Source organism: Cibotium barometz, chromosome 5 (assembly GCF_041138505.1).
Source record: "Cibotium barometz isolate CiBa-2024 chromosome 5, ASM4113850v1, whole genome shotgun sequence".
NCBI lineage: Eukaryota > Viridiplantae > Streptophyta > Polypodiopsida > Cyatheales > Cibotiaceae > Cibotium > Cibotium barometz.
In genome coordinates this window covers 36,840,342-36,860,195 of record NC_141050.1, presented here as the reverse complement: position 1 = coordinate 36,860,195, position 19,854 = coordinate 36,840,342, and the positions used below count along the sequence as shown (strand labels likewise).

The 19,854-nt window shown below is 46.1% G+C and overlaps 1 protein-coding gene across 11 annotated transcripts in view; it reads right to left on the bottom strand.

Moving 5' to 3' along the window:
* The window catches only part of LOC147638442 (uncharacterized), a 184,067-nt gene that overhangs the window by 99,718 nt on the left and 64,495 nt on the right, over positions 1 to 19,854 (bottom strand). For all 11 annotated transcript variants that reach the window (XR_015265885.1, XM_086798365.1, XM_086798369.1 and 8 more), the window contains 3 exons: positions 8,414 to 8,560; positions 8,138 to 8,252; positions 6,159 to 6,346 (listed from right to left, as the gene is read on the bottom strand). Coding sequence is in view for 10 of the 11 variants with exons in the window: in XM_086798365.1 (XP_086654491.1) it covers positions 6,159 to 6,346; positions 8,138 to 8,252; positions 8,414 to 8,560 (450 nt within the window). In the remaining variant the exon portion in view is untranslated. The remainder of the gene's footprint in view (positions 1 to 6,158; positions 6,347 to 8,137; positions 8,253 to 8,413; positions 8,561 to 19,854) is intronic.

The following is a 19,854-nucleotide window of genomic DNA, read 5'->3' as shown; positions in this document are numbered from 1 at the left end:
GCGGGGGGGGGGGGGGGGGGAGGGGGGGGAGGGGGGACGGAAGGCACATGCGGAGAGAGGAAAGGGTGGGAGAAAACGAAGGGAAGGGAGGGGGGTGGGGGAAGGGGGGGGGTGTGGGGGGGGCGTTGGCAGAGAGAGGGGAGGGGCGGAGAAAGCGAAGGGGGGGGGGAGCACAGGTGGAGGAAAGCATAGACGGAGAGGGGGGAGGTGGAGCAGGGAAGGGGGGGAGAAGTTCAGGCGGAGAGGGGAGGAGCAGGTGGAGAGAGGAGGGGCTCGCACAGAGGGAAGGCGTAGGCAGAGAGGAAGAGGGGGAGTTGGGCGAAGGCAGATCAAAGAGGCAAAGAGAAAACGGGGGCCGGGGGGGGCAGGGGGGGGGAGAGTCTGGAGGGATAGAACGAGGCACTAAAGGGGCGAAGGGCGCTAGCGGGCAGAAAACACAGGAGGGGGGGGAGCTTTGAGGTCATGATACAATAGGCTCTAACTCAACTACATTGATCTACATTGATGCCAGTTATCTGTAAATTGGCAACTAAAAGGCTTGCAAATCGTATTGGTGGTCTGCTTTTCCATGGTTTGCATCCACAACAATATGGTTTTGTCCCCAACAGAAGACAAATTATGGATAATATTGCTAATGTATATCTAGCCATGGAATATGCCAAATATACTTCTCAGGACGTTCTTGTTATGCAGGTGGATATAGCTAAAGCTTTTGACATAGTTCAATGGGATTACATAGCTGAGGTCATGGCTGCAATGGGCTTTAGTTGTAAGATGCAACAAGCTATTTTTTGGCTATATAGCGAGTACTGCCTAGTGTGTTTTTGGTCATGATCTTTCATCGAAGTGGACCTTGGAAAAATCTATGTCAAGGATGCCCTCTTAGTGCATTGCTCTATGCAATTTCTACGCATCCACTTTTGATGTATATAGATCTTTTGACTGCAAAGGGGAAATTACGTGGTTTGTGATTACATAATGGTTCGCATTTTGTGGCTCAAGCCTATGCAAATGTTTCTTTGTTTATGCCTCAAAATAATCCAAATGATCTCAAGTGCATTATGAAAACTTTGTTTAGTAAAGCAGCTGGTTAACCTTTCTAAGTCCAAATTACTTCCGTTGACTTCTTGTGACTGGCATGCACTGTTTGAAACAAAACTTGGGTTTGCATCATAGGCAAGTGTGGAAAACCATTATTGTGTTGTTGCAGCCTTTTGAACCCATCCCACCCTTAGATGATCAGGACAAACTTCATGATTGGCAACTTTTTGGTCATACTAGCACTCTTCGATTGAATGCGCTTTCGGCAAGTAATGTGTATGAAGTGTTGCGCCCTTCACCCTGGATTCAACCTCATGCTGATGCTTTATGGGGTTTACATAAGACTACTAGATGGTGAAAACAAAGACTTTGAACAATTTGGGGTTGTAAGCTACCCCTCAAATAGTGTCTTTCTTAAGGAGATGCGTTGTGGGAATACTTCCAGTTTCTACTTTTCTAGCAAAACGACATATGTCCACTGATAGATGTTGTAGATGTGGACGACATGCAGATTTTGTTCCTCATCTTCTTTGGCATTGCACAGAGTCCAGAAGTTTTTTGCAAGCACTGACTCACAACCTCTGAGGACGCTTTCCATCGTTCAAAGGAGGAAAACCCTTATGGATTTTTGGTGTTTTGCCATCTTGTATGGTTGGATTTGACACTTTCATCATTCGGATGAGATATTGGGCACTCTGGAATATTTGGAAAGCTCAGAATCATGCTATGTTTCGACAGCCTTCTTTGGATTCTTATGTTTTCTTTCGTGCCAATCTTTGGCAGTCCCTATATGATTGTCGACAGCTGGAGGTTATTGACATCCCACATTTTGAAGTCTTCTTCTACTGTTTTTAGCTTTCTTCCTTGGATGACTTCTCACTGAAGTACATCCTCCCCATGTATATTGTTTTTTGGTAATAGAAGACTGGGTTTTTACCAAAAAAAAAAAAGAAGAAGTATGTGCATCAACCTCTTACATTTTTTTGTAATGCTCAATTTCTCATGAAACAGTGAAGCTCTCAGATTCGTGCTGATTTTCTGAGAATGAATGCCTGCTTAATAGTTCAATTAGTCTTTCAATTGTTTCAATCTAATACATTACAGTTCTCAAGGAGGATGGTATCATTAAACGAGTCTTACCCACTATCCACACTAGTACCTTGTATTAGCCCTAGGGTTACATGTACACACCCCCCATTGACACATGTTTTCAGCATAGGTAGATAGTTGGCTTTTTCAGATTTTCTTCCATGACTTAGCATTTCTCCTGGAGATATTGTACTACTTTTTTGGTTTCAAGAGCTTTTGGGACTTCTGTAGAAGTTAAAATATGTTTCTTTCTTTCTCATATGGCTGGGATTTGACATCCCCAGCTCATAGCTCTCATCTTTGTTTTCTTTTGTACCATGATGAGATTAGGAGGTAGACGAAATGGAGGCAAGGGAGTACAGGAGCATGGGCAACGGGCGGGCAGAAAACAAAAAAACAGGGGCACTCTGGCAGAGGGAAAACAAAGGGGGGGGGGGGGGTGCTGGTGTTGTTGTGCAAGACAAGGGGAGCGATGGCAGCGGGCGGAAGGGAGAAGAGGAGAGAGGCAGAGGAAACACGAAGGAGGACAGGGGGACAGGGGGCACAGGTTGGCGAATGGGGGGGGGGGCTCACAGCTCCTTGCTCATGCGCAAGGGCCTTTCCATTGTTCCTCTTGGCTATTCTTACATGGTGGCCTCCCCATTAATCAGTGGAGGGCTTTTTTTGGAGCAGACCCCACCTGCCCTAGATGCCCGGTAGCTTCTGAGACAGTGCAACCTTGCATATGGGGGTGTAGAGCTGCACAGAGGATTTGGGGCTCTATAGCTCAACTTATGTGCAAATTGAGGAGAGAGACCATAATGTTACTTGGGGTACTATTGCTTGGCTCACTCAGTCTGGTCCACAAATACTTTTTGAGCACAGGGATCTGGACACCGCCATAATAAGATGCAAAGGTGTGGCCCAATGATGCATGCTACTAGATATTCCTTATACATAGTATAGACCAGCTTTGCAGAGGATTGATACTACTTTGCAAGTATCACAGCTTGGCAGATTTGGAGGGCCAGATGCATAGAGGCTATTGAGGGCATTCAGGTATACTTCCACGTATATGCTTTGAAGGGGGCCCATCTGTCTACAGCCAACTTGAAGACTTTCACTCTCTCACTACTATCGTTTCATCAAGCCTGTACCAACCACACCTGCTTAGGATGCTTGGCCCCTTACACTGGGTTGAAAAGTCTCTTTAAAAAATTCTCCCACAGGCTTCTACAGAAACGCTCTTAGCAATTTCTTCTCTCACAGGCCTCAGAAAAATTGAACACTCTGATACCAATTTAGTATCTAAATTCAGATTAATGCTTGAACACTTAACACCATTAAACCTTCAATATCGCCATTAGAATGTCGACAGAGAGAAAGCACCATAAATTGCACTGATATTATATCGATTACAACTGCATTTATATTATGAGAGGTTGATGCACGTACCTCTTCATGGCTGAAAGTTTAATAAAAGTGTTCACTCCTAATAAATATCCTTAAGTCACTTATAAGTGTCTATACATTCAAACTTGAATATAATACTAACTAGAGAGAATGTCCTATGCATCCTAAATATCATTATGAAGCTCCTGACGAGTGCCACACATTTCTCCATAGCTGATCTGCGAATTTGAGAATAAATGAGCATTATATCCATCACTCAGCTCACAGGACACCAACCACACGAACCTCCCATCAGTGCCAGATCCAGGACATGCTTCACCGACATCACACCACCTTCCCAAGTACCGTGGCAGAAGGGGACCTCTCAACCATACTCAGTAACCCCATGAGACATACTTGAGAGAGGTGTACCCTCTACTGGAGGATGATGTGGCCCACATGCTTCATATTCTCATGTACTCCATGATGAGAGTCTCTTGAACTAGTGCTTATATCCCATGTACTTCCCCACGATGATCATTGTATCAGCCTCTACTTTTAGAGAGCTACATTATTTATACTTGTTTTGTTTTTCTTTTCCATGACGAGACATACCATGGATAGCATTGTATCACTTTGGTCTCATAGACACATTTGGTCTTTAGGAGACATTCAATATAATTTAATTTTCTCTCTCTCTAATGGGCGAACAATTACAAAGAAAGATAAAACAAGAGGGGGCTTAATGAAAACAGGAACTTACCACGGCTTTAAGAAAACAGAGGTTACCTTGGGCTTTTACAAAATAGGAGCTAGCACTGGAGGGCCACCCTGAAGTATGGTGCCCGAGTTTCCACTTGGTTCTCAAGATATGGGCTCGACATGGACCGCCTCACATCCCTTCAGTATAGTTTGGACTCCCCTTTTCACCAGCTCTCTCACGAGGACTCCAACCGGGTTATCCAGTTAGATCTTCTCAGCCTCCACACCCACTGCACATGGATCACACCTTCGGACCTCCCACCGAAGATTTTTCTACATAGATCATTTCCTCAGGCTCACTAAGGATGGATTCATCTAGAAGCCGAGCTACCTGAGTGTTTACATGTCCATGCCATGTGGATGGCTGTGGGCTAAATACGGGTTTCATCCCAGAGTAGAGGCAGGGAGAGCTGAGTGCGTGTTTAAAGACGGGGAGCTCATACGAAGACCCACGGAGGGGAGGACCTGCCGATAATGCCACACAAAGGTTGAGACAGAGGAGCACTACATGTCACTGCTGAGTATACTACGAGATCCATAGGAGGTTTTATTGTCTGTTCGATGAGGGGTTTGGCCCGCTTTAAGATCATTACCTTTCTGGACTAGTGCTACCTAAGGCTCTTCCTGCTCAAGATCCGCAAGCATGGGGACACATTCTTGAGAGATCTTAGGCCCCAGCCACCCCACCCCCTCTCTCGCCAGCCAACCATCACCAGCTTCTTCTGGACCCTAGAGGAGGACACCCATATAGTGGATCCCGTGGATCCACCTCAGGCTGTTATTGCAGACCCAACTTACCCGAGAGGAGTTGCCTCAAATCAGACATGTACATTCCAGTGGCTTGGCACACGACCCCCCAGGTTACAGCCACGATCCACTCATCACCTCTAGATCTAGGACGTGCTCCACCGCCATCGAACTACCTTTCCATGTGACGTAGCTGAGAGAGACCTCTTGGCCATTCTCATTAGTTGATATATTGGAGAGTGGAATACCATCTACTGGGGGATCATGCTCCTCTCATGTTTCATGTTCCTTGTATTCCATGATGAGATTTCAATGGAAAGTTTTGTATCACTCCGATGAGGTAGTTTTGATTTGTTCTATTTTATATATTATTCCATGATGAGATATGCCATGGACATTATTGTATCACTTTGGTCTCATAGGCCCATTGAGTCTTTAGTAGACGCTTAACATCTCTCTCTCCCCCTCTCTCTAACACAGAGAGTTACTACTCAGAGATCCTCACCCCCATCACTCCTCTCAGCTTACCATCACTACTTAGAGATCCAGCCTAGAGGGGTGGATAGGGAAGCACAAGATCTAACAACAATGGATACGGGATCCTATACCACAATGCCCCCTCGCAGCAGGCCCATGGGAGTCACATCAGATCGGGCATTCACACTCCAAAAAGGTAGACGCCCTCAACCTATCGGACCCTGGCCACCCCCAGCTCATTAGCCCCAGATTCAAGAGGTCCTGGCCTACTATAGAGTGGTCTCATCCTCACAGCAAACTATTGACATCTCTAGCCTTCTTGTATCACCCACAATGGACATCCTGGATGGCACCTTCCCCAGCAAACAGGGTTGATTGACTGTTTTTATTCAGCTCTCCCATATCCCATCACTTATCGTAACCTATACGTGACATAGTTTTTCATCTTGTATAATCTCAGAGTCCGAGATCTTAGCTTTCAGTTTTCAGTTTTAGTTTACTTTTTTTTAAAAAATTTATCCATGATGATATTTCATGGACACCATGTATACATCATAGATTTTTTGAAGACGTTAATATAACTTTCTTTATTTCTTTCTTTTTCTCTCCAATAGGCAAACAATTACAAAGAGAGATAAAACAAGGGGGGCTTTAAGAAAAGAGAAGCTTACCACGGATGAAATGAAAAATGAGGCAAGGACAGAAAATGTTGTGAGGACTACTGAAGGTCCAGCAAGGCTGACAGTGAGCCTCATTTCATGGTGTGGAATTATGGAGTTTGATGTATCCATGGCTTGGACCTTTTTTTCCACCATATAATTTCTCAAAATGTTGACTAAAACGAAAATGTCATCTATGCCTGTCAAATCAAAACCCATACCCATGTGAGGTTGGCTACCCTTGCAACTTACCTGCAAACCTTCACAAAGTTTAACTAGTAGCTTTCAATCAGAAACTTCAAGTAAACTTATACAAACCTGATTGCACATCGGAACCTTTATACAAAGTCTTAATAGAAACTTCTTTGCCAAGGATAACACTTATTGAGGGGAAATCAGAAGAATCAAAATCTCTTATAATCATAGAAAGACAGAAGGTAGCAACGCAATGTTGTCACTTGCTAGTAGACTCAGCCTGGGAGATTATTGGGATCTTAATGTTTGCCAGAGTTGGAGGGCTAGACGTTCAGAGGCTATTCTTTGATGCACATATTGTTTTCTCTATCTCAATTAGTAGAGCACACACCCTCTCTCTCTTTGGAACGGGATCCAAGGTGGGTCCAAGTACACAGAAGTCAGATGGAATGCTTTTACGGGTACCTCAAGTAACACCTCCCTCTCTCTATCCCCTCCAAGACTCATTTGGCATTATCACACTGCTAATTGGCTCCGACTCCGGGACGCTCTCCGCGCATACTATGACATTTGGGTGGTAGCCTGGGTGAGGAGGATAGGCTCTCTGACTCTCTCACCATAGGATTGATACTGTACCCACTCCCGACAGATCATCAGGGCATAGAAAGACAGAAGGTAATAACTCAATGTTGTCACTTGCTAGTATACTCAGCATGGGAGATTATTGGGATCTTAAAGGTTTGCAAGAATTGGTGGGCTAGATGTTCAGATAGGCTATTCTTTGATGCACATATTGTTTTCTTTATCTCAATTGGTAGAGCACACACCCTCTCTCTTTGGAATGGAATCCAAGGTGGGTTCAAGTACATAGAAGTCAGATGGAATGCTTTTATGTGTATCTCAAGTAACACCTCCCTCCTCTCTACCCCCTACTAGAATCATTTGGCATTATCACACTCCTAATTGACTCCACCATCACCTAGGGGCAGTGGCTTGGGTGACAGAGACCAGCCCCACTCTCGTACGAGGAAGCAGCAGGAGGATAGGCTTTCCAACACTCTTCCGTAAGATTGACTCTGTACCCACTCCCAACAGATCCTCAGAGCCCTGGGTCTCCAGTAGCGTTTCTGCATGGCATATGTGGTGGGCCCATTGCAGCAAGGCCATCAAGGGAACTCTCAGCTCTCCTGCTGATTCCGTCCATTCCATATGGACCGACATCATCCATACCCTCCATGGCCAGTGAGGGAAGTTTGGGGGAGGTTCTAATCACATGTCTAGATGGCCAGAGGCTTTTCTGTGCACATGGCGCCCAGGTGCTTTTCTCTCTGATCGGGAGGGCGAGATCAGTTGGCATTAAAGGCCACGTGTATGGCTCTTCCAACCCACCCGCCCCCTCCCCCTCTCTCCCCCCTTGTGAGAGGTAGGTTCTCTCTGAGAGCGGTCAGCCATGGCGGGAACCCTCCACAGTCCTTACTTTGCCTCTTTATGGCTGTGTTTTTAACTAATAGAAGGATCTTTTTCTGAGAAAGAAAAAAGAACCTCCACCATAAGCGATTATATTTCAAGGAGTTATCCTTATCCCTTGGTTTCCAGCATAGGAATGCTAAATTTTGAGCCCAACTCAAGTGAAAAAAACAACATGTTTCTTTATTCCTAGAAGAAGCCTGAAAATCGTCTTTGCTACCATATGAGCTGAGTGTGTAACAGCCTTTACAAGTGCCAATACACTACATTTCAATCAAAAAAACATGAACTAAATGGAGTATCTGAATATGGGTTTTGGGAAGTATTACCAAGACCAAGTGCAAGGCATGGTACAACCGAGCCCGTCAAAGGAGAGAGTTTGATACCAAAAGCTGATGTTAGTCCAAACCCAGCTACTATGGAAAAAGAGACCACAACAATTCCCTGATACCATAAAATAAATAGGCTTCTCAATCTTGAATATAGAGGTTATTTCTACAGGAAAATTTTCTCAGTTCAAAAATTCATTTGTTTTAGTTGCAATGTTATCCTATGGCCAAACACATCAAATACTAGCATATAGTGCATGCTCATGTTTGTATTACCATGAGCACCAACCATGTGTGAGAGTGAACTGGATCTTTTAGGTTGATGAAACATGCAAAGGCATAAGTGCAAACCAACATAGCACTCAAAATTATCTGCCAAAGTGGGACATGATTTGCATCTGCAAGAACATCTTCTGTTGATCTCTGCAACACCATGAATACATAAGCTCTTTCTCTCTCTCTCTCTCTCTCTCTCTCTCTCTCTCTCTCTCTCTCTCTCTCTCCTCATAGCCGTGTAGCCGCCGCTCCCTTCCTGCTCGCTGCCCACCGTGCCACTGCTGCACGATTGTTGTGCCTCCCCCAGCTGGTCGACTCCACCCTCCGCCAACTCCCCCTCTCCCTTCACTTCTCTCTGTTCGCCCGCTTCTCTCTCTTCGCTTCGCTTCTCTCACTGCACCCCCACAAGCTCTTCTCTTCTCTCTGCTTGCCCCAAAAGGACTTGGCCATCTCTCTCTCTCTCCTCGTAGCCCCCTCCCGCCACTCTTTCTTTTTTCGTGAAATGGTGTTTTATATTATATGTAAAAATGTACATCAGCCACATGGCTCACACAGAACCTATAGCCCCAAAAAAAACCCCCACAAAAGATCCTCTAAAGGATCATGACCATGCAAACCTGTACACTAATAAGAAAGCCTCCTAGCCAAATAAGCATCCCAGATAAAAGCATCAAAGATGAGCCAGCCAAGCTGCCGTAGACCATAACGAAATAACATCTGCATCCAGTAGCTGAGCTGAGAGAAGAGAAGAAAACTGCCAAAGCAGCAAACCGCGGATACGTAGAATGTGCCCATGCATTCCAGACAAGGAATCAAAGATGAACCCATTCCGTGTAGTCCAAATATGCCAAAGTCCTGTTCATATAAGCGACTATCACAAGGTGACTGTCCGAAGAAATGACTTGAGGACAAATCCCAAATATCCACTGATGAGCCGAAACAGTAGACCTCTCTACTGCCTCCCAAACGCGAGAGACAAAAGACCAAATCTGACGGGCCACTGGACAACTCATGAACAGATGCATAACTATTTCAGTGCATGTCGTGCAGAAGACGCAAGCGGCCAATGTAATTTTACGACATCTGAGCTGATCCCGTGTAGGTAACCCTCCCACCAACATCCTCCAAATGAAAACCTTACCTTGGTAACGGAGTTTAGACTGCCAACCACGCATAAGAGTTTTCTGCCACCATGATCTAGACTTGTACAATCCCCACACCTTATTGGCCTTCGCTGAAACCCAATCTTTCTCTGATACGAGCTTATGATAGACCTGGTTAGCTGAAAGCACTATCAAGTCACCAGATTTACATAGTGCCCAATCAAGCCAAAGCTGATCTGCAGATGGCCGAGGCAATTAAGTAAAAGGCTCAACTGCATGCATGATGTCAACCCATAGTGGCTGAAATGTCCCAGGAACCCTAAAGTGCTGCCGAATACGACGAAACGAATATGGCCTGTCACGACCAGGTATCACAGCATCTCGGATTCTAACCAAGCCTAACCTGACCATGCGGTTGAGTCGTATGCGTGAAGCATCTCTAACTGGTCAAACAATGACACGTGACTCCACAAATGTTTCGAACTGCAAAGAGTTCAAAAGTAGTCTTTCATGACCAGGATCCCACCGAGCCAATAGTAGAACTTCATGCCAAGAAAGGAGAATATGCGATAAAATGTGAGATGAGCGAATACGGACAAGATGAGCTGCATTCACAATGTCCCACCATGAAGCCTGCACACGTGTCCGTCCATGTGACAATCCCTCCAACTCAATCAAGTCACGAGCCATGAATACCCAAGGCTGCTCCAGCAAACACATATCCTGAAAAAGCACCCATCTACGCGCCACCATATGCAAGCGGACATCCAGTAAAGCAGCCCCACCCATTCTTTTGGACGTCGTAATGTGATTCCAAGCTATCCATGTTTGACCCATAATATTTCCTTGCCTCTTCCACAGCATAAACCGAATGGGAGCAACCAAATGGAGAAGAGATTTGTGCGTCCAAGGTAGCAAAGGCAAAAAATAGGAAATCATGCTAAGCATAATAACCTGAGCTACCTTAACCCTCACGTGCATAGGCCACCCTTGAGCTTTCCAATACACAAATTTATCCGAGATCCGAGCAGAAATCCAAGCAAGAAGCGCTTGGGGGTCCACATCCACACCTGCCAGATACCCAAGATGATGAACAATGTCTCCCGTATGCACCACACGGCCTTGCTACCCTAATGCCTCAAGATCAAATTCCGTGCATACAATGAGGGCTGATTTTGTTGAATTTATTTTCAGCCCAGAAGCCAATGCAAAATTATTCCAAGCTTCCATTGCTCGATCTATATTGGCTTTTTCGGCCCCTGAGAAACATAAAAGTGTCATCCACAAGGGCTTGAGCAACCAATTGCTTGCCATGAGGGAGATGCAAACCAACCACTTCACCATGCGATGCCATAGCATCTAGGCGAGATAACATAGGATGAGTGGCAATGGCAAAGAAAAGAGGGCTAAGAGGATAGCCCTGCCGGAGAGAACGGATGAGAGAAATACCATCCGAAAGTCCTCCATTGAGCATAATCCACGTGATAGAGCCAGAGCCAAGTAAATGAACCAAATTAGCCATTTTGGGACCAAAGCCCATGGCTGTCATTAACTGAGAAAGGAAAGACCAGCTGACATGATCAAAAGCTTTTTCAAGATCCAGCTGCACCATCACAATCTCTTGCTTCTTTGCCTTGGCATAATCCACTCCAATTTGAACATTAAGAATATTATGCAAAATATTCCTGCCATGCACAAATCCATATTGATATGGATGAATAAGAGTAGGAAGCACCTTCTGCAAGCGATTGGCAAAAATCTTTGTAAAGATTTTATACATAATACCCATAAGTGAGATCGGGCGCCATTGAGCCAAAGAAGTGGGCGAAGGGACTTTGGGCAACAAACGAAGTATGCCCAACTTCCAATCGGCAGGCATATATCCCTCATCCCAAACCCTTTGACAAATAAGCGCCAAAGGCTCTGCAAGCTGATCAGCATATTTTCGAAAAAACTCATTTGTCAAACCATCCCAACCAGGGCTCTTTCCCATGGGAAGTTTGGAGAGAACAGCTTCCACTTCCCCTTGAGTAACAGGAGCATCAAGCTGAACCGCCACATCAGGGTCAACTTGATATCGTACTTCAGCAAACAATGACTCCCTTGCAACCAGGATAGCCGGCGAGACATCCTCTCGAGGGGCAAGCAAATCTTCATAAAACCTCATGCAATGCTGAATAACTTCAGAAGGTTGAGTAACAAGGTTGCCTTGGGCATCCATCAGCCTAACAATATTCTCACGCATATGTTTTTGATGCAACTTATCATAGAAGCGATGAGATTGACAGTTAGCAACCCGCAAAGCATCAAGACGTGCAAGTAGTTTAAAGCGAACATATTGTGCTTCCTTCACCCTGGATAGCTCCTTTTTCAGCCATTCTATGGCATCCACAACTTCAGCATCCATAGAGTCAATAAAAATGAACGCCTGCAAGCCCTTTAAAAGCGACTCAAGAAGAGCCACATGCTGTTTTTGTATAGAGGCATTAGCAAGACCATAATGCCGCGCTAATTTCCGAGTGTTGGTAAGGAACACTGGCCAAGCATGATAATCAGCCGGACACTCTTGTGGAGAAATGTCGTATCAACTGACGCATATAAACATCAAAAACTTCATGCTCCAAAAAAGTGTGATTTAAGCGCAAAGGCAAGCGTCCCAACAAGCCTTTATATGCATCCACAGGATGATAGACCATTTCAAACACAAGCGGCCAATGATCCGAGAAAACCTGTTGCTGATCAACCATCATAGTAAGAACCTCTGGCAAAAAGAGATCTTGATGTAAAATATACATCCTATCCAATCTAGCATAAGTGCCCCGAAACTGTTGTGAGGCATAAGTGTAACCCCTTTCATCTGGATGCAACCAAGACCACATGTCTTGTTTTTAGCGACCTTGCTGCAAAAGCTTCCCACGCCATTCTCTCCAGGCCATCCATTACAGAATGAGGCGACGTGGCTTGCTCCCTGGAGACACACATATTAAAGTCTCCCATCATAAAGCCAGGATGAGAGATTGAAAGCGCACACAAGTCATTCCACAGCAAACGGCGTGCACGAGCATTATTTGGAGCATACACCCCTAACAACCATAAAGGCGTATCATCCCAAACAATCTGTATCACTAGAAATCTTCCATGAACATCTTGAATCACAAGAGAAGGCTGAAACTGCGAACGAACAGCAAACATAACACCTGACTGCGAAGCAGGATGTCCGCTGTAAAAAACATGAAACCCCTTATATACATAGGCTTTGCCAGCCAACTTATGCTGCTTATGTTCAACTGCACACAAAACATCCCAACCATGACAAAAAGTTGTACGCCAAAGCCTGAACTGCTTTTGGCGCGAAGAAATACCCTTTACATTCCATTGTACAATTTTCATAAGCCTTCCCAGAAAAGGAATCAACAAGGCCGTGTACTAGGCCCAGGACAATCTGCCAAATCACGAACCTTTTGAAGCATTGCATTTTTAGACATGGTATTTGTGATCTCAGACTGCCCTTGGAGTTCGTTAGCACGTGCCAAAGGGTAATGACCATCCCATGGCGAGATGACCTCATCCTTCGAACCAAACACAAGAGGCAATTGTTGTTGTGCTTCTTTTGTTAGGCGACTTCTAATAGGATAGCGTTCTACAGAGCCCCTGTACCCTGAGAAAGTTGGCCTCCCGGCCTCTCAATCCTGGTTTGCTGTTGCTGGGCACCTGAACCCAAAGGGCGACGAGCATATGTATGTAAGGTCCCCTGATGAGTACGCAAAGGCCCCCGCCAAACAGCATCTGAGAAATCCCCCCGCGGGGCAACAAATCGTGTCTTTTTACCACGTACTTCCACCCATGGCTGCTCAACCTCATTCTGAACATCCACATGTACATCCATGTGTTGGGCATCATGTAAAGGAGCATCATGCTCATCTTCCACGGGCAACTGCCCATCAACGATATCCTTGGTAGCAACAACTTGTTCTTTCTTACGACATTCGGAGACAAAGTGGTCCATCTCACCACATTTGAAACAGTGGCCAGCATGTATCCCACCTCAATTCATACATTAAAGGTTGCAGCCCAGCCATATTGACACGCAAATGTGTCGGCCTAGGTCTCCCAGTATTTCGGTTTCTAGATGTCATTCGAGGCACCCCTCGCATGAGACCTGGTAAAACACGCCAAAACATTGGTGGGAATTGTTTCACTTCAACCCAAACTGAGCAAGCCTGGTGCAACATATCTTGGTGCTCTGCCATAGGCTTCCATGGAACCACATGAACCAATTGCCCATCCAAAAAGAGTGGCACCTGCTCCAAGACTGCCCTACGGGCTTCTGAAGTGCGAAAAAGTATTTCATAAAAGCCTCTCGGACCATCATAAATCTCCTCAAGTGCCGCAAGCGACACCAAGCGGCCCAACCATGCTCTAAGACGAGGCAACAAGGGAATACGCCCAGTAAAGAAGAAGATAGCAGCACGATCATGAAAATCTGCTAGCTGTTGTAGCAACAAAGGAGTCTCCATGCATACATCAGCCACACCACCATTATCTACTGCAGCCATTTGCACGCTATTTGCCTTCACATATTCTTGCAGAAGCTCACCAGTGATCTACAGCAAACGTGCAAACTCCGGAGAAGGTACCTGAGAACTTTCCTCTGCATTCTCTCCAACATTCACCGGAGTGTAGCTTGCATCAACATCAAGCCTTTCACGTTTTTGTTGCTCCGAGGCATCTGAAGCATAACCCACATCCTTCTCGATCATCTCCTCAATAAGATCCATGTTAAGGCTATTGGCAGCCATGCCACCAACAGCAGCATCTGGGTCATCCAAATCCATGTACAAAAGCAAAGAAAACCCGTTCTCTCAAACCCTAATTCAGCACCTGAAAACCCTAATTCAGCACCTGCAAACCCTAATTCAGCAGCGTGCCGCCGCGGCCACCGAGCATGATGTTGCCGAACTGGTGGACGTTATCTAATGCCATAACAAATTCGCTGAAATCTCCCAACAGCAACACACAGAAACTGGTGACGGCGAGAGCGAGCAAGCAGCCTGGAGTAATATAGCTCTCTCTCTCTCTCTCTCTCTCTCTCTCAAACACACACACTTTTTTTTTTTTGTGGAATCATAAGTATATTAGATTTACAAGATGACTATCCAAAGTAGATAGTCCCAAAGTACATCAACTGAAGATGTCAATATGAGACAAATATACATCATGATCTATTTGGTCAACCTGCATGCAATCGAAGAAAGATTGATGCAGGGAGTACCGAAAAAAAGAAAATGCAGAAAAAACCGCATCACCGAAAACTCCATGGTTGCGAACTTTCCATAGTGTCCATAAAGCCCCGTAGCGCACCCATGAGAAGAAAAGAGAGAACTCTGGTCTGGGCAAATGAAGACCAAATAGCCAGAAAAACTTTCCAAATATCATATTTGAAAATCTAGCCCGCAGAAGCTGGATGAGAGGAAGAAAAAACTGACGAGAAGAAGTATAGCTCCAAAAAATATGAATGACTGTCTCCCTGGAAGCAGAGCATCTATGGCAAGTGGATGAGGATATATGTCTGCGTGCCAGAAACTGTCCTGAGGGAATAACAGCCAAAAGAATGCGCCACAAAAAGAGCTGTTGTCGAAGAGGAAGCTTCAACTGCCAAAGAGATCGCAATCGTCTTTTCCACCACCAAGATGACCGATGCATATGCCAGAAGAGATTTGCTCGTTCAGAAACCCAAGGCAATGGCAACAAATGTTTATACAGACCAGCAACTGTAATATCAGATAGCCTCAAGGGATGGCATGAAGAATCAAAAGAGGAGATAGTCCAATCCTGCAGGCGATCTCGAATTTCCAACAGTGGAATCGGCAAAAAAGGCTGAAGCATCTGAATTATATCACGCCAAAGACGACGATAATGAGGTCCCAAGCCATAATGTGCAGCAGCCTGTGGGAAAGAAAGAGCCATCAGGATGGATGACATCTCCCACAGAGGTAACACCCTTTGAGTGGAGAAAATATGAACGCCGGGGTTCTTGCACCGCTAGGGGAATTCTCAAACACACACACACACACACACACACACACTCAGAAAGGGATGTCAGAGAAGAGAAACAAAAGGAAGAAGAAGACGGGAAATGCTGCAGATCACCAGGGTCGCAGGACAGAGGATGCAGGTGCACAGCAGGTCGCACATCTAACGGACAAGTTGCAGCTCGACAGGTCGTAGGTCGCAAGTCATAGGCATGCAGGTCACACAGGTGCACACAGGCGCATAGGCGAAGGTGGAGGACAAGCTCACTACCCCTCTGCTCGCTACCCCTCTGCCTGTTACCCCCCCTCCCCCTTTTTTTGTTGCACCTCCTGCCCCCGCCTGCACACGCAGCCCCGCCATTGCCATACTGCTAAATCTTTTCTCTACATGGCTTGACCCCCCTCCTGCTGCTGTTTCGCGCTGCGTGCAGGTGTCATGGATTAAATTCCAATCCATTGGCTATGGGAAGCACTGCAAAAAGTCATGGCCAAGACCGGAGTTAAAGAGGAGCTCGGGAAGGTGGAGGACAAGCTCAGCACAATTATCGAAGAAAACAAGAAGATGGTCGACTCTTCCGTTACCGCAATCATAAACCGCCTCTCCAAACTCGAGAAGGGATTTGACAAAATCCAAGAGCTCGAAGAGAGAACATCCAAGCAAGAGGCTGGGATTTCAGCCATAAAGAAGGAACTAGTGGAGGCCAAATTGCATGCTAAAAGTCAAGAGGCTGAAATCTCAGCCCTCAAAAAGGAGTTGGAAGCCACTTCACAAGGCAAGCCTGAGGATGGAAAATTTCAGCCCTCCTTGATTGAAGAGCTGAATACCATCAAGGAACAAATGAGGATCATTCGAGAGGAGGAGGAGCAACATAAAGAGAAGACATCTTCATGGGTGGAGGTGATCACAGAGACACAAAACAAGATGGACGAGGTGGAGAAATGGATCGAGGTTGCCAAGAAAGGGAAAGGTAAAGAATCGCCACCCATCCCCACTCCCACCATCATCAACATGACCCTTGAAGAGGAGCAAAGGAGGAAGACCCAGGCCTTACATGTACGAGTGTCCGGTCTAAAAGACCGTGATGATGCAGAAGGGGAAACCAAGGAGCTCTTCTCTATGATGGGCATTGACGCCACGCACACAAAGGCATGTAGAGTGGGAAAGAAGAGAGACGGTAGTGGGGAATCTTCTAAGGAGAGAGCACTTATCATTCGTTTCCCCTCCATGGAAGCGAAGAAGGACTTCTTGAAGAGACGTCCTACACTCAAGAAGATGGAATATTTCTTGGAGATGACCTCACACTCTCGCAGCTTGCCCACATGAAAGAAGTTATGCCCGAGATAAGGGCAGCCCGAGAGAAAGGGAAAGTGGCCTTCTATAGAGATGGTAGAGTGGTGATTATGGAGAGGCGCTCTTCATGATGGCGTGAGACCTATGGGACTACACTCAAAGTTGCTACTTGGAATTGTAATGGATCTCTACGCCTTGATGTAGGGGCTTTTGAGGATAGTTTCACTGGGAGGGACGTCATCTTCTACTCTGAGACGCATGAGGCTCCTGGACAGTCCATGCCACATGTTAGTGGATACCGATGGGAGACAGCTTGTAGACAGGAGACTCGTTCAGAGCATAGAGGACGAGGCTCAGGAGGAGTGGCAGTATTGTTTAGAGAGGAGCTGCAGCCACTGATACATATAGTCCGCAGAGATGAGCAGGCTAGCTACATGTGGGTTAGACTGAGGGCAGAGACGGGCAGATATCTCTACATTGCTATATGCTATTTTGCTCCTAGTACATTAGTGCATGCATCACCTGGCAGTCTCCCTTTTCTATTTTGGATGATGACATTTGGGAGTTCTCCAGGGATGGTGACATCATTCTCCTGGGGGACTTCAATGCCACGACCTCCCATAACCAGACAGTATTTTATGATACCTCAGAGGAGATGTTGAGGGAGCTTGATGTTAGGGATATGGGCCTATCTAGACTCTCACAGGATGAGGAACACACTGAGTATGGGCAGTATTTGATAGACATGGGGATTGTACATGCATTGGCCATCCTGAATGGCCTACAGAGATTCCCAGCAGCGGGCGGTTTCACTTGCTTTCCACATCGGCATGGTGCTAGTACAATGGACTATGTTATGGCTCAGCCCAGTCTCATTCCCTCTTTTCAGGATTTTATGGTAGGTACTAGGCCGGTTGGAGTGGCAGTGGATCATGCTATCTTGTCCTTCTTTCTCACATTTCAGTTCAGCACAACTCCATTGGGACAAGTCTCCACACACACTCGTTATACCTTTACGAGGGAGACTGACAGCGTGTACACAGATGAGATATACAGACGTTTATGTGCGACGAGCAAGGACGGCCATTAGATGAGCTCACTCAGATATTGATAGAGACGCTTCATGCTGCAGCATCAGAGGCATATCCCCATAGTCAGCCTACACGGAGACGATCTGGGAACGTGCCCCAGAACAGCTGGTATGATGAGGAGTGCAGAGAGATGAGGATCAGATTACAGAGAGAGGTGCTCATGGGGGTTACCACTCACAGACAGTCACGGATTACCGTCCGGCGCCTAGTGCGACAGAAGAAGAGGGCTTATCTTGCTCAGTTAGAGAGGGATTTGTATCAGTTATTTATGAGTCAGGACTCAGGCGAGGCATGGAGACTATTCCATGAGCATTCACCATCACTTGCCATTACCTCCATAGAGATTTGGGGTGAGTATGCAGCATCCCTGTACACAGCACCAAGACAGTCACCCCTACCAGACCCATCGGAGCCATGCCCAGAGACATGTGCTTTCTTTACTGCTGAGATGGTAAGGAGAGCTATTGACACTAGGAGAGCATATGATCATGATGGCTTGGTAGCAGAGCACTTTATTCATGCCAGAGATATGCTTGCAAAGCTTATTGCTATGATGTTTAACCGAGCCATGTGTGAGGGATTTCCTGAGACTTGAAATATGTCCACGATTGTGCTAACTTCAAGTTAGGGGATCCCATGCTTCCTGGGAATTATCGTACCATCATGATTGGTCACACATTGGCGAGATTATATGCATCTATTCTTGAGCAGGAGTTGAGTAGATGGGCAGAGAGAGAGGGCATACATGCATCAGGGCGGCAGGCAGGGTTCAGGAGAGGTTTCTCCACTCTTGACCATATCTTGACACTCAGAGCTATTATTGAGGAGGGCAGATCATATGGCAGGAGGATTTATTGTTGCTTTGCGGATTTCCGCAAAGCTTTTGACATAGTACCAAGAGCCAGACTGATGCGTAGACTACAGGAGATGGGAGTGCCCACAGAGCTGATTTGGGGAATCATGGCTTTATACAGGACAGTTGTGGGGCAGGTACGTACTACTCAGGGTATATCTGAGATGGTTCACTCCACTATTGGGGTGAAACAAGGCTGCCCCCTTTCTCCCACCTTATTTGGGATGTATGTGGATGAGGTTTCGGACTATGTAGAGCGGGAGGGTGACAGAGGAGCACAGCTAGCAGGGACATGGATTCCGCTGTTATTGTATGCTGATGATATTGTGTTGATCTCAGATTCTCTAGAGGGGATGCAGCGTCATTTGGATGCATTGCACACGTTTGCATAGGACAGTGGATTGTCTGTTAACCTTGGTAAAACCAAGGTGATGGTGTTTAACACCACAGCACAGTGGGTTAGGAGGTCAGCACCCAACTTTACATATGGTCACAAGACAATGGAGTATACAGATGCATATACTTACCTTGGTGTGGTTTTTAGTGGCCCACTATTTTCCTTGAGGAGAGCAGCGGAGACCAGATTGACCAAAGCTTATGCAGCATTGGGGAGACTAGAGAGGATGTGTTCGTAGGTTCAATTTCAGGAACCTCAAACAAATCTCTGGCTCTTTGACACTTTGGTCACTTCAGCCATGCTGTATGGAGTAGAGATATGGAGACCCTTCAGTGGATCAGCACAGCCGAGTTGGTAGCACTGATGGATGGAGATGTATGGAGAGGTCCTTGGTTTCTATGATTTCCCAGATGATTAGGGCCAAGGCCTCCGTACCACATGATATTATCCGTGCACAGATGGCTGCCCCCCCATTGGTAGTAGAGGCACTCACTCGATCAATCTCCTTTATACATAGCACTTGGGCTCTCCCTAGAGACAGATATGCTCGCTTAGTCCTGGAGTCTTCACGACAGTTGGCATCACAGGGAGACGGATCATGTTGGTGTGCACAGATGACAGCTTGGTTCCAGCTACATGGCTTTAGTATGGATAGGCTACCTCCATTTCAGTAC